The 12,689-nt window shown below is 47.0% G+C and overlaps 2 protein-coding genes across 4 annotated transcripts in view; one reads left to right on the top strand and one right to left on the bottom strand.

Annotated features, from left to right (window-relative positions):
• ILDR2 (immunoglobulin like domain containing receptor 2) overlaps positions 1–12,689 on the top strand; it is a 301,315-nt gene that overhangs the window by 79,541 nt on the left and 209,085 nt on the right. The window lies entirely within an intron of this gene.
• Positions 6,937–7,489, bottom strand: LOC117359897 (60S ribosomal protein L24). Its single transcript, XM_033943346.1, has one exon. The coding sequence runs from the start codon at positions 7,463–7,465 to the stop codon at positions 6,992–6,994; it is 474 nt and encodes a 157-aa protein (XP_033799237.1). The 5' UTR covers positions 7,466–7,489; the 3' UTR covers positions 6,937–6,991.

The raw sequence follows: 12,689 nt of genomic DNA, 5'->3' as shown, positions 1-12,689 counted from the left end.
AAATGCAGATTTTATTTCATGGTAAAAACAAACAAACAAGACACCAGACAGAAAAACTGCTTAAAGCATAGAGATGATAGAAACCCAGAGGAGCAAAGAGCATATCTATTTCTCTTATATATATATATATATATATCTGCGTTCAAAACAGCAGCACAAAAAAGAGCAGTGGCAGCTAAATAAATCCCTCAGGTTTAGAGTGTAGAATTTGTGTGCATCAGTTAAAAGCCAGTTTAACAGTTATATATTACCTTAGAACAGAAAGATCACAAGAAACTGAAGCCAAACAAAAGGCCCTGTTACAGGAATACTTTGTTTCTCCACATTACAGGAACAACAAAATTCCTTTGCAGTTTGGATCCTGTCTTTTGCTGTAGTAATTGTTGGTGATGCTGTGAATTTTTCAAATCTAATTTTAAAAATCACCAGTTAAATCAAGTCTTAATTGACAACAAAAAAGCTGAATAAACAAGGTAGGTGCCCATAGGGAAAAAGCTAAGTGCTTGGTGAGTTTCATATGTGAAAGGCAATTTGATAAATTAACGTTTATGGGTAAGTTGCATATGTTACAGAATCGCAGCACATATGTGGGTAAGAGGCACCACTAATTGGCACTCACCTGTATATTTGGTTGGCAATATTCTGTAACAAATGCAGGGATTGCCCTATTTGTGTGTGTATGTGAGGGGGCATATATTAGGGGGGGGACATGGGCCGACAATAGGCGGGATCACCAAATTTGCACATAACTTACAGAATAGTTTGTCAGTGGTTCTTTAATCTGTCCTGGGAGACCCCTGAGCCAGTTGGGTTTTCAAGATATTCTTAACTAGTCTTTAAGCCTGTTACATTAACGGGTGCTAGAATATATATTTGTCTGTCTTTCTTTATTTCTGTCTCTTTCTGCCGCTGTCTTTCTTTCTGTCTCTCTCCCTGCCCTTCTTTCTTCTTTTCTTTCTGTCTCCCTCCCTCCCACTATCTGTCTCTCTCCCTGCCCCCTATGCAGCAGCATTTCTCTCCCCCCTCCACTTCCCTGTGCAGTAGCTACATCAGCATTCCCTCCCCCTCCATTTCCCTGTGCTGCAGCATTTCCCTCCCACCCCACTTCCCTGTGCAGCATTTTCCTCCCCCCCCCCACACACACTTCCCTGTGGTCTCTCTGTCTGTGTTTGTTATGGTGTTTGTTTCTTTGCCTGCTGTATGTGTGTTTGTTTTTTTTCTGTGTGTGTTGGAAGGTTAACTTGCTTCCCAGTAGCGGTAGCTGAATGGGGCTGGAGACCGGTTGTTGAGGGGTCGGTATTATCCAATCAGTGGTGATATTGCGAGGGCCCAGCTCTAGATCGTCTTTCACTACCATCCCAGCGAAACACAACTGGTGGGTCAACTGTCGTGGAGAGAATAACCGGTCCCGGGGAACCGGCGGAGGAAGCAGCCAAGAGCTACCCGCAGCCGCCATCCAGGATCTCCCCTCACATACACCTATCACCGGCCGGCAGGGAGCTGAGGATGAGCGTCCGGACCTCTGAGCAGTCCCCGGTCACTGCCATAAAAGCGCCAAAGTTCATAGGAATTCTATGAGTATCGGAGCTTTTACCACAGTGGCCTGCAATAAACCCCAACACAACTTGATAAAAGGGGGGCTTTAGATTTGCGATGATAGGAAAAGGAGGGACACAATTTTTTGTTATACTTTGCTTTAAAATAGGTAAAATAGGCATTACTCTTCACCCACTTGATATAAAATAGGCTGTCAGATTTAAGCAGCTAGCCAGGTTTACCAATATGCCTTAGGGGCTCTGAGAAAAAACCCCAACCCAAAACCACATAGGTTTCATACAAAACAAAAGTGTTGCATCAGCCAAATAAATTTAAGCAGATTTCTCCTGTAAAAACCAGCTCTGCTGAGACTGACATACTTTTCAATAGCATGTGTGGGGGAACTGCAGGTATTATTAAAGGTCAGATATAGAGAGGCCCATCAATGCCCTGTGAAAAACGGGTCAACATCAGACCATGCTGTCCTAGTTTTTGAATGCCAAGCGTATTACCTTCCCTTTTTCTCCATGGGTTAGGCAGGCTCATGTTCATCAAAGCCGAGGATGAGCGTCCGGACCTCCGAGCGGCCCCTGGAACCGCCCGGCAGCTCTGACCTGGCCGATGTCGCTCCAGCTCGGCAGCCTCCCGGGGACGAAGCTGCCGGACGCCCTGAGGCAGCTCCTGAATGCGGTGCTGCCCTCCTGGCATGGTCGGTCGACGCTGAGCCGCTGGGGGTAGATAACCGAGCTGTCCGCAGATGGACTGTGCGAGGCGGGCAGTTACACGGATAACCGGGGACTGCTGGAGCTGGAGCTGCCGTGCGAGCTGACGGAGGGGGTGGCGGCAGGTGGGCAGTGGTGCTGCTGCTGGTGTCGGAGCTGGTGACAGGTCAAAAGCGCGCGCCGACAAAGGTGCGCCGAGTTGTAGCTTCGTGTTGGTCTGCGTCTTTCAGGACTTTAAAAACTTACAAGCCAGCTGCTCCCCTCCTGTCCGCCGGCAAGACCGCGAGAGAGGAGCCTGCACGGACTGAACAGGCCGAGCCCTGACCAGTTTAACTTTCCGGCGGCTCCTCTCACGATCACCGCCTTCTCCGACCTTTGCCGGGCCCTTTGAAAGCAGCGCTAGGTGGAGAGCAGGGAGGCTGTTGTGAGGTAATAAGCACGCATGCGCACTCTTGTGGCCACATCCCGACAGATCAGATCTCAGGGAACACGGCTTAAGAGTGTGCATGTGCGCTTAGCATTTTATTATTATAGATGAATATGCATGAGGCAGATTTGCATATAACAGGATGACAGGCATGCAAATCAACCTCATGGATATTCATTAGGGATATCTTGAAAACCCAAGTGGCTGGGGGGTCCATCAGGATAGATTTAAGAACCACTGGTCTAAATTATGTGTGAACATGCTGTAGGGTAGCCACAAACACTTACACCAGCCATTGACATGGTGTAAGAGATTGCTGTATCCCACAAAAAAAGGAAAAAAACAACCACGCATGTAAAATGTAGGCAAAAGTAGAAGTGGGGAAGGACACAGTCAACCAACAGTGAGAGCAATCAATTTATTAAAAGTACAACATATGTAACATAAATATATATATATAGCAAGCCTAATAGAGAGTCCATTAATCCTTTTAGTCCTGCTCTCGTTGGGGATTTGTTGGAAGCTTTTCAAAACCTGGACGTCTCATAACCCTAGATTGGAGGGAGGGATGGAAAGCTGATACACAGGGAGATAGGAGGGATAGAAAGCTGCTGCGTATGGGGGGGGGGGTAGAGAGGAAGAATTGTTGGACATGGGATGGAGATGCAACAAAACAATAGAAAGTGGTGAGAGGGAGAAATCCTGCATATGATGGAAGGGAGGGAGACATGCATGGAGAAGAGAGAGTGAGAAATGTTGGACATAGTGTCAGTGGCATACCTAGGGTATATGGCACCCGGGGCCCATCATTTTTTGACACCCCTCACATGTAAAAAAATATTTTTTGTAATGACCATGAAACGGAATAAATGGTCAGAATAGAAACAGGCAGTGAAAATTTTCTTTTATTGAACCTCATATATGTAACCATTATTCCAAACATAACATAACATAAATTATGTCTGAATTGTCATGACATCAGAAGTACATATGGAGTAGTTGCAGGTGATGCCTGGGACAGTTCTGATTGTGTTAGTTCGGTTTTATGTGTTTTTTGAATAGAAGGGTTTTTATTTCTTTTTGAAGGTTTTGTAGTCTGTGGTCGAGGTCAATAGGTTGTAGAGTTGGGGGTCGAGTGTTGCAGCTCGAATGGCTAGGAGGTTGTCGAACAGTTTTTTTCTTTTGACGTTTTTGGTTGGAGGGTGTGTGAATGGTGCGTGAGTTCTCCTATGTCTGGTTGAGGTGGATTGAATTATTTAGCTGAAGAAATTAGTTACCCCCTCATTCCACACACATTAGTTCTCTTCCATTTTTGTTCCCATTCTAAAAAACACTGATAAGTTCCCAGAAAAAAAATACATGAAAATAAGAAGTGAAAACAAAGGCCCCTACAGATGAGAACATAACATAAGAATAGCCTAACAGGGTCAGACCAATGGTCCATCATGCCCAGTAGCCCATTCTCATGGTAGCCAATTCAGGTCACTAATACCTGGTTAAAACCCAAAGAGAAGCAACATTCCATGCTACCGATCCAGGGCAAGCAGACACATCCCCCCATATCTTAATAACAGATTATGGACTTTTCCTCCAGGAATTTGTCCAAATCTTTCTTAAAACCAGCTACACTATCTGCTTTTACCATAACTTCTGGCCACTTCATTTTTAAGTTTAGATCTTTCCTTCCAAACAGAGACCTTACTAGATGTCAAATACAGCACAAAGTAACTTCACACGGACTTAGCTATGCAGGAAATGTGAAACTCATATACCCACCATATAGTGCAAAAATGTGCAAAGGTCTGGTTTTTTCTTTCGATCACTACATAGCCTAATGCCACACAAGCAGCACTGTTACAAAATATTCTGTAGGTCAATGCTAAGGTTAACAAAGTTTCCTTCCCTGGACCAGAAGGAGATACTGACAAACCACTGGAAGAGATCCCAAAACAACACCCAAAGACCGACTCAGTGTGTGAACCAGTTGAGTGGAGTGGACTAACTGGGGGTGGGGGGGTGGAAATGGGCCCAGAGTTTGCTCAGCAGAATTTCCCAGACCACCTCTTCCTCTCAACACATTGACATGCTGCCACCACCGCCACTAGGAACACCTTACCAGGTAGGCCAGAAATGCTATAAACTTTATAAAACACATTATTATATTTTCTTATAAAGCACATATTTTAACTGAACTCTCTGACATCCTCAGCCTTTCCATTCACAAAAATAGAAGGAAGAAAAGTTCTCATTTCCTGCTGTCTCATGTCCCTAGCCTATACAATATTTTTCTTCTGCAGACCCTTTAAAAGTCTGACCAAATCCTCGTTTCACTTGCATTATAAAGTACTGAGGATGCCATCTCTCTCCAATCCTAGGTCCTAAAGTCTAATATAGTAGCGCAAACTAGTGCTGCCAGATTCAGGGAAAAAAATTTCGATTCGATTCAGCCTATTGAATTGGTTTATCAATTCGATTTTCCTGCCCAATTGGGTGTTTTTTTCAAACATCTTGGTGAGTTTATTTTATAGCTTTTTCACCCCCCTTTGGCTTCTCCTAACCACACTGGCACTGTGATGTAAATAAAATAAAGAAACAAAAAGGACTTTTCCTCTCTCTGTTAAATCCTAGCTCACGTTTGCGGTCTAACACCAGCTCTGGCAGGATACCTTCGCGGAGCTTTAGAAAAGAAACTGATGCCGGCAAAGCCTGCCTGTGCCGCCCTGCAGTCGTGTGTGTGTGGGCGGAAGCTTCTTCTCTGGCAATTGTCATTTTATAAACACAAATAAAACAGAGCAAGGTTCAACAAAATGCATCTCCCCTCCCTTTCACAAATATCCCCTTCACTATTGTGAAAACTGAACAAACCAAATTACTACAGAATGCTACATAGAAAAATCAAGAATAATGTTAGGGGAGTGCAACTAGGGCAACTGCCCCCTGATCAGAGAGAGAGCCCCGTGTCATTCTCTAGTCTGAAGTTTATGCAGTCAGATAAGGAGAAGGTCGAAATAAAAAATTGGAACTAGAAAATCAGTAAAGAAAAATTGAACAGAGAAGGGAGAGAACTCTTTAGCACCACCCTCATGTAAACTGACAAGGAATGTACTCATCTAAGATTTTATATGAACATTTATACAGTGTATTAAACATGTGGAAGCCCCACCACCATCACCACTCCCTGCTGCCCTCTTTAGAAAAGTGTTGCGATACCCAAGAAGCATAAATGTGCCGATGTACTTCATAGTTTCATTTTAAACTATCAGCAAAGACTCAGTTGAAGCTCTCCCCAAGGTGGGAAAAACTACCTGTAATGAGCAGAATGATTCAGATATTAAATATACTCCTGCTGCATCAGCAGAACATCTGTGGGACAATCAAGTTGGCTTAAATTAAGCCTGTCTGGACAGACTAGCAGCTGAAAACTCCTAATAGCAGAGAAGGGCTAAATTCAACAAGTGTCAGCAGACAGTTTGTCTGGATTGGTTTTTATAGGGGGGTGGAAAAAGAAGATTAGAGAGACTTTGGCTCTCTCACTTATTGTTACATACAAGGCAAATTGTAGTTTTACTTTCTCATCACCTCTGTCCAACCTACCCCTTCTGCTCTAATGGTATATGCAAGAAGATTAAGCACTAGATTATTCCATACATTTTAAACCCCATCTCATTATGCTGTTTCGTTTTTGACCCGTGGCCTTGATGCAGTAAGCACAGAGTTAGAATTCTGCCCTGTGTTTCCATGCACAGCATTCCAATGCATACACTTAAAAAACCCAACACGTTTTACTCCAGATGCAGTAAACTAATGCCATACAAATGATATTGGTGTTAAAAGTGTGTTGTACATGGTTGTTGGTCAACTGTATTAACTCACCAGTTACGGGTTATTTTTTTCTTTTTAGTTGTAACTGTTAAAATGTTTATAAAAATCATAAGTGCACTATCACTGGCATATATTTCTGCATCAAGAAGAAAGTGTCTCCCTTCTTGTCATTGTGTGAACAGAGAGATTAGCTCATTCCTGACAGGAAAGAAGATATTAAAAGCTTGCCAGACTCTACCATCCCCGCAACCCTTTTCCCTGTTGGCTCAGTCATCCCCAGACACTCTGACCCTCTAATTCGCTCCCTTCCTCCTTACAACCTGGACACTCTAACTATGCCACATACTTCCCCCCACTCCCTTACTGGCTAGAAAAAGAATAAAAACCATGCTACATTTTAGCACAAGATTTTACATTTGGATCAATTTCTTTTTTTTTTTTCCAAGCACCCAAGCTTTATTAAAACAATCCAGTTGCAGCTTCTTTAACGTTTTCCACCCACACGAGGTGCTTGCATTTTCACAGGCTTAGCAATTTTCTGCTTGGGTGCAGCCTTTGTGGGAGCCTTAGTAGTGGAGGGGGCGGCCTTCTTGGTAGCCTGCTTAGCCTTCTTAGCTTCCTTGGCAGCTCTGATGGCTTGCTCCCGCTGCGCTTTTCGCACCTCAGGCTTCTGGCTTCTCTTGGCCATTATTTCAGCCAAAGATGCACCAGTGATAGCCCTCTGGAATTTGACAGCACGGCGGGTACGCTTCTTTTGTATTTCTTCAGACTGTCCTTTTTTGTGTTTGCGCCTGTACAGAACAGTCCAATTGATCTGGCGGGGATTCCGCTTGGAAAGAAATGCAGACTCGCATTTTGCATTCAGGAACTGGAAAACCTTCCCGTCTGTCCTAGCGTACCGCCGGCCATGGCCCGGGTATATCTTGTAGCCACTGAAACTGCAGAGTTCGACCTTCATGGTGACTGCCAAGATGGCGAAGAGGAAGAGTTGGATCAATTTCTTAATCAGCACCGTGCATGTCTTTTACAAGTCTGCCTTGGTACCCTTTAGTATACTGATTTTACATTGATTTTCCTTTACCATCTCTTACATTATTAGGAGTCTAATTAGGGTGGGAAAATCAAAAGTAAACTGCTGTGCTAAAGAGTAGTACTTACTGCATGGGTAACGTGACCATTTATTTTTTTCACCAAAACGGGACATCTATTAATATTCAGTCCTGCCCCCCAATCCCGCCCTAGCCCCACCCCAATCCTGCCCTAGCCCTGCCCCCCAATCCCACCCTAGCCCCGCCCCCAATTTCTTCCATTCATTTTTCATGTACACACAATATCTTATTATTTCATAATGGTAATCATAAAATTTTTTTAAAAATCCACAAAGCACCCTAAACGCAAAGAAAATGTTAATTATTTATATTTGGGGGGTTTTCAACGACATCACCTCAGTAACTATAGGAAAATAGACAAATATAGTGCAAAATATAGACAGCAGATATAAATTCTCAAAGCTGACACATTTTTATCACTAAATTGAAAATAAAATCATTTTTCCTACCTTTGCTGTCTGGTGATTTCATGAGTCTCTGGTTGCGTTTCCCTCTGACTGTGCATCCTATCTTTCATTTCTTTCTGCACTCAGGCCCAACAATTGTCCCTTTCTATTCCCTCCCTCCTTCCTTCCTATGTCCTTAGTGCCCCCAGTACCTTCCTATGTCCTTAGTGTCCCCAGCGCCTCCTTCCTATGTCCTTAGTGCCCCCAGTGCCTCCTTTCTATGTCCTTAGTGCCCCCAGATCCAGTATCAGTTCTCCTTTGTATCTTTGTTCCAGGTCTCCCTATCTCTCTCTCCCTCCACTGTTATGATCTTGCCTCTTTCTGCTCTTCCTCAGGGGCTCTCCCCCTCTGTCTGCACCTCCCAAAGTCCTGCTTCTGCCTCCTGTCTTTCCCCTTTGGGCCAGGCCTTTATCTCTCTAGTCTTTCTTCTTCTTACAATCCACCCTTCTCTGCCGTTTTCTCTCCTTCCTTCATCCCTCCTTCTATGTCCCCTCACTGCTTCCAGCTTTTGTCCCACCCCCTCCCAAAAAGCCTGTCGGCCTACCTCCCCCAGAGCCAGCCTTCCTGTCTCCCCCAGAGCCAGCCTGCCTGTCTCCCCCAAAGTCAGCCAGTCTGCCTGCCTACCTCCCCCAGAGCCTGCCTGCCTGTCTACCTACCTCCCCCAAAGCCTGCCTACCTCCCTCCTTCCCCCAGAGCCAGCCAGCCAGCCTGCCTACCTCCTCCCCCCCCACCACGGAAAACAAAAGCCTCCCTCCAGGTCCGATTTAGGTCCACCGCCGCTGCTCCTCTGCTGCAAACTACTCGAACCTGGAAGCCTTCTTTCCGACGACAATTCTGACATCGGAGAGGACGTTCCGGGCCAGCCAGGCAGCGATTGGCTGGCCCGGAACGTCCTCTCCGACGTCAGAATTGATGTCGGGAAGAAGACTTCCAGGTTCGAGTAGTGGCAGGCTTTTTTTTTTTTTGGTGTGGCAGGGGAGGGACAGGAAGCGATCGCTTGTCCCGTTGTCCCCGCGCACAGCTTTCGGACGCTGTCTCTGAAAACGGGACATTTTGGGCATCCCGAAGCTGTGTGTGGTAAGTGCAAATCTTGTGTGGTATATGCAGGAGGCCTTCCTACCATCTGCCCTGCAATTATTGCACAGATCAGACACCTCACAGGAGCCACATTGGCCCATGCTATCTGACTCTATATGTAAATCAGTGCAGGCCAACACAGAAATAAAGAAGAACACCCCTCTTCTAACAGTCCCCCACCCACAAGATAACCCCATTTTTTAATTCCCTCAACATCCTCCCAGGATCCAATTCCTCTCCCAACACCTCCCCTGATACCCCATTATATGTTCCCCTCCTTCAGATATTCACAAAAGTGACATAGTAAGGGGGGTGAGGTCTGCCCCAGGCACAGGCTTTGTAAGGAGCGCAGGCACCTGTCCTCCTCTCTGTCCTCCCCCAGCTCCGTCCCAAACCCCTGCACATGTGCACCCCTTCCCTTCCCTCATACCTCTTTAATTGTTCCTGTGCGAGCAGCATTTTGAACTTGCTACCCGTGTCGGTGTCGTCTCTCTCTGATGTCACTTCCGGGCCCCACGCCTAGAAAGTGACGCCAGAGGGCTAGCTGATATGACATGGAAAGCAAGTTTGTGCTGTTGCTTATGCCTGAAAAATTAAAAAGGTACGGGAGAAGGGGGTACACCCATGGTGGGGAGGTTGAAGCAGGCGGGGAGGGGCAGGGCCGCCATCAGGGCAGTACTACCAGTCCTGCATTCAGGGGCCCGGAGCTGACAGGAGGCACGGGCTCCCCCAGGGTCCTAGGCAGTGTTCTAAGGCAGGGGCGCCAGTAGCTCGCCAAGGCAAAGTGAGTCGATCACCCAGGACTCACTTTGTCTTGGCGATCTAATCTATCGGGCCGATCAGTCTTCCTCTCCCCGACGTCAATTCTGCAGTCGGAGAGGAAGTTCGGGCCCAATAGGATTGCTCAGTAAGGGGCCCAGAAATTTCTGATGGCGGCCCTGGGGAGGGGTGCCACTCACCCTCTATGCCACTGATTCACACATTATCCGATCTTCCTTTCTGGCACTCTCTCAGTATCCAAGCCTCTCTCCTGACACTCCCTGATAACCCCCATTATCTGACCTCCCTCTCGACACCGCTATTACCCAAACCCCCTCCATACACCCTCCTGACACCCCCCTGTTATCCAATCACTCCCCCATTACCAGATCCCTTCTCCTGTCAACCTATAAAAAAACCACAGTATCAGGTCCCATGCCTCCACATTGAGACCCCCACCCAAGGTCTCCCGGGGGGGGGGGGAGATGGGGGAAGAGGCAGGCTCTGCAGGGGAGGCATTATGTTCAGGACTCAGGAGTAGGCTTTGGATGGGGGAAGGTTCAACCCATGGGTGGGATCTCATACTAGGGAGTGTCAAGTAGGGGACTGGATACTATTGAGGGTGTTAAGAAAAGGGATGAGATAATGTGTGTGTGGGGGGGGGAGGGCAATGCTGCAGAACTTCTTGTTACAGCTCCACATTCTAGATTGCTGATAGCATGGCTGCTCCTACTGCCTCCTCTTGAGGTAATAGTAAATGCAGCTGTGGTAAACGGCAGTCATGACAGCTAGCTTACAACAATGATCCACATACTAGCTGTATTGCCCCCACACCTCTGTATTGCCCCAGTCATACCCATGCACTGCCCATTCCCACATTAATCAGCTAGCACAGGTTTTGTGGTGGTTTTTTTTTAACATGCTGGCAATTTTAACATACATGGGTCTGTGCTAAGGATTAACATGCAGTAAAACCTGCACAAGGTACATACTGCACTTTAGTAAAAGGGTCTCAAGTGCTGAAAGCTAGTCACAGATTGTTAATCCAATAAAAAGGGATTAGCCACCTACAACTTGTTTGACATTTTTTTAATTATAACACTGTGTTGTCCTATTTTATACAGTGATTCAGAAGAACATTCACATGGCCAGGCCATGCTACTCTGCTTTCATGCAGGTCCTTCATGACTGCTACTTGTGTAGGGTTACTAGTTTTGTGGATTTTCCCCAGACATGTCCTCTTTTTAGAGGACTCTGGGCGTCCGGATGAGTTTTCAAAACCTGGCAGTTTGTGTGGGGCCGGGGTTGGGGGACAATAGGCAAGGGAAGAGAAGGAACAGGGTGGGGCCGTGTGTCCTCTTTTTTGACATAGAAATCTGGTAACCCTATGCTTGTGGGAGATAATTTTAAGAGGACAAGACAAGTACCTATGTGCCTGTATAAAATAAGCTTCAGATCCAACCCCAACAGTGTGCAAATACCAAACAAAAATGTTTGTCTATGGTGAAGATCTGTGTGTGTGTACAGTACTCCACCCTTTTACCTGCATTATTTGCATATTTTATAAAATACATACATCTCAAATCCATCCAAAATATACCCTTACAGCAAGCATGCAAGAATGCATGATCTTTTCAGTGTGTGTACCAATGGTGTAGCCATTGCCCTCCCCCCCTTACACTTAGGCCCCCTCCAGAACTGCAGCATGCCAAGGTTCCGCCTGCCAAATAAATACAGTGCCTGAAACACTCACCTACTCCGTAATGCAGAAGTCGGTGGCGTGCCTTCAGCTGCTGACACGAGGACTTCTTGCACATGCCAGAAGTCTTGGTGTTGGCAACCAGTGGCGTACTAAGGGGGGGGGACGTGGGGGGCGGTCCACCCCAGGTGCACGCCTTGGGGGGGGGGGGGTGCACAGCCGGCCCGGTTTTGAAGGCAACGTCGGACGCTTAGCTCTCCTGTTCTCATTGCGTGTAATGCCGGCCCTGCAGCTCCGGACTTCCCCACACCTGCCCCCCCCGGATCGCTATTATTTTAAATGTTATAGCCGCAGCGCTGTATCCATCAGTGGAGACGTCTAACCTCGGCCTGCCCCGGAACTCTTACTGCAACAGTGACTTCCTGTTCCTGTCTAGACGGGCAGCTGCTGCAGTAAGAGTTCCGGGGCAGGCCGAAGTTAGACGTCTCCACTGATGGATACAGCGCCGCAGCTATAACATTTAAAATAATAGCGATCTGGGGGGGGGGAAGGTGTGGGGAAGTCCGGAGCTGCAGGGCCGGTGTTAGAGGGAGAAAGAGTTGATGGTGCCGCAGGGTCCCGCGGCGGAGGGAGGAAGGAAGAAGAGGAACCGAAGCATGGCAATTTTGGGGGAGCAGGTGTGGGGAAGTCCAGAGCTGCAGGGGAGAGTGTTGCTGTACCCAGCTGGAGGGAGAAGGAAGATGAGGGAGGGAATGAAAGGAGATGCCAGGGCTTGGAGGGAAGGAGGAAGGTATGCCAGACTAAGGGAAAAGGAAGGGGGAGATGTGAGAGCATGGAGGGGGAGGGAAAGATGGAAGAAAAGGAAAGGAGAGAGATGCCAGAGAATCAGGGAAGGAAAGATACCAGACTATGGGGTGCGAAGGAAAGAAAGGAGAAGAGAGAGATGCCAGAGCATAGGGGATGGGGTGGTGACAGAGAGAAAAAAATGGAGAGGTGGCAGAGCTGGCTGGCTTTGGGGGTGAGCAAAATCTGGAAGGCAGTGGGGGGACCTAAGAAGGAGGCACTGGGGGCACTAAGGACACGGGAAGGAGG

The sequence above is a fragment of the Geotrypetes seraphini genome, chromosome 4 (genome assembly GCF_902459505.1).
Source record: "Geotrypetes seraphini chromosome 4, aGeoSer1.1, whole genome shotgun sequence".
Lineage (NCBI taxonomy): Eukaryota > Metazoa > Chordata > Amphibia > Gymnophiona > Dermophiidae > Geotrypetes > Geotrypetes seraphini.
Note: the sequence above shows the minus strand (reverse complement) of the source record. Positions and strands in the feature narration are given on the sequence as shown.

What these genes read in the sequence shown, in the direction of transcription:
- LOC117359897 (XM_033943346.1), bottom strand. Translation starts at nt 7,465, where the DNA reads ATGAAGGTCGAACTCTGCAGTTTCAGTGGCTACAAGATATACCCGGGC.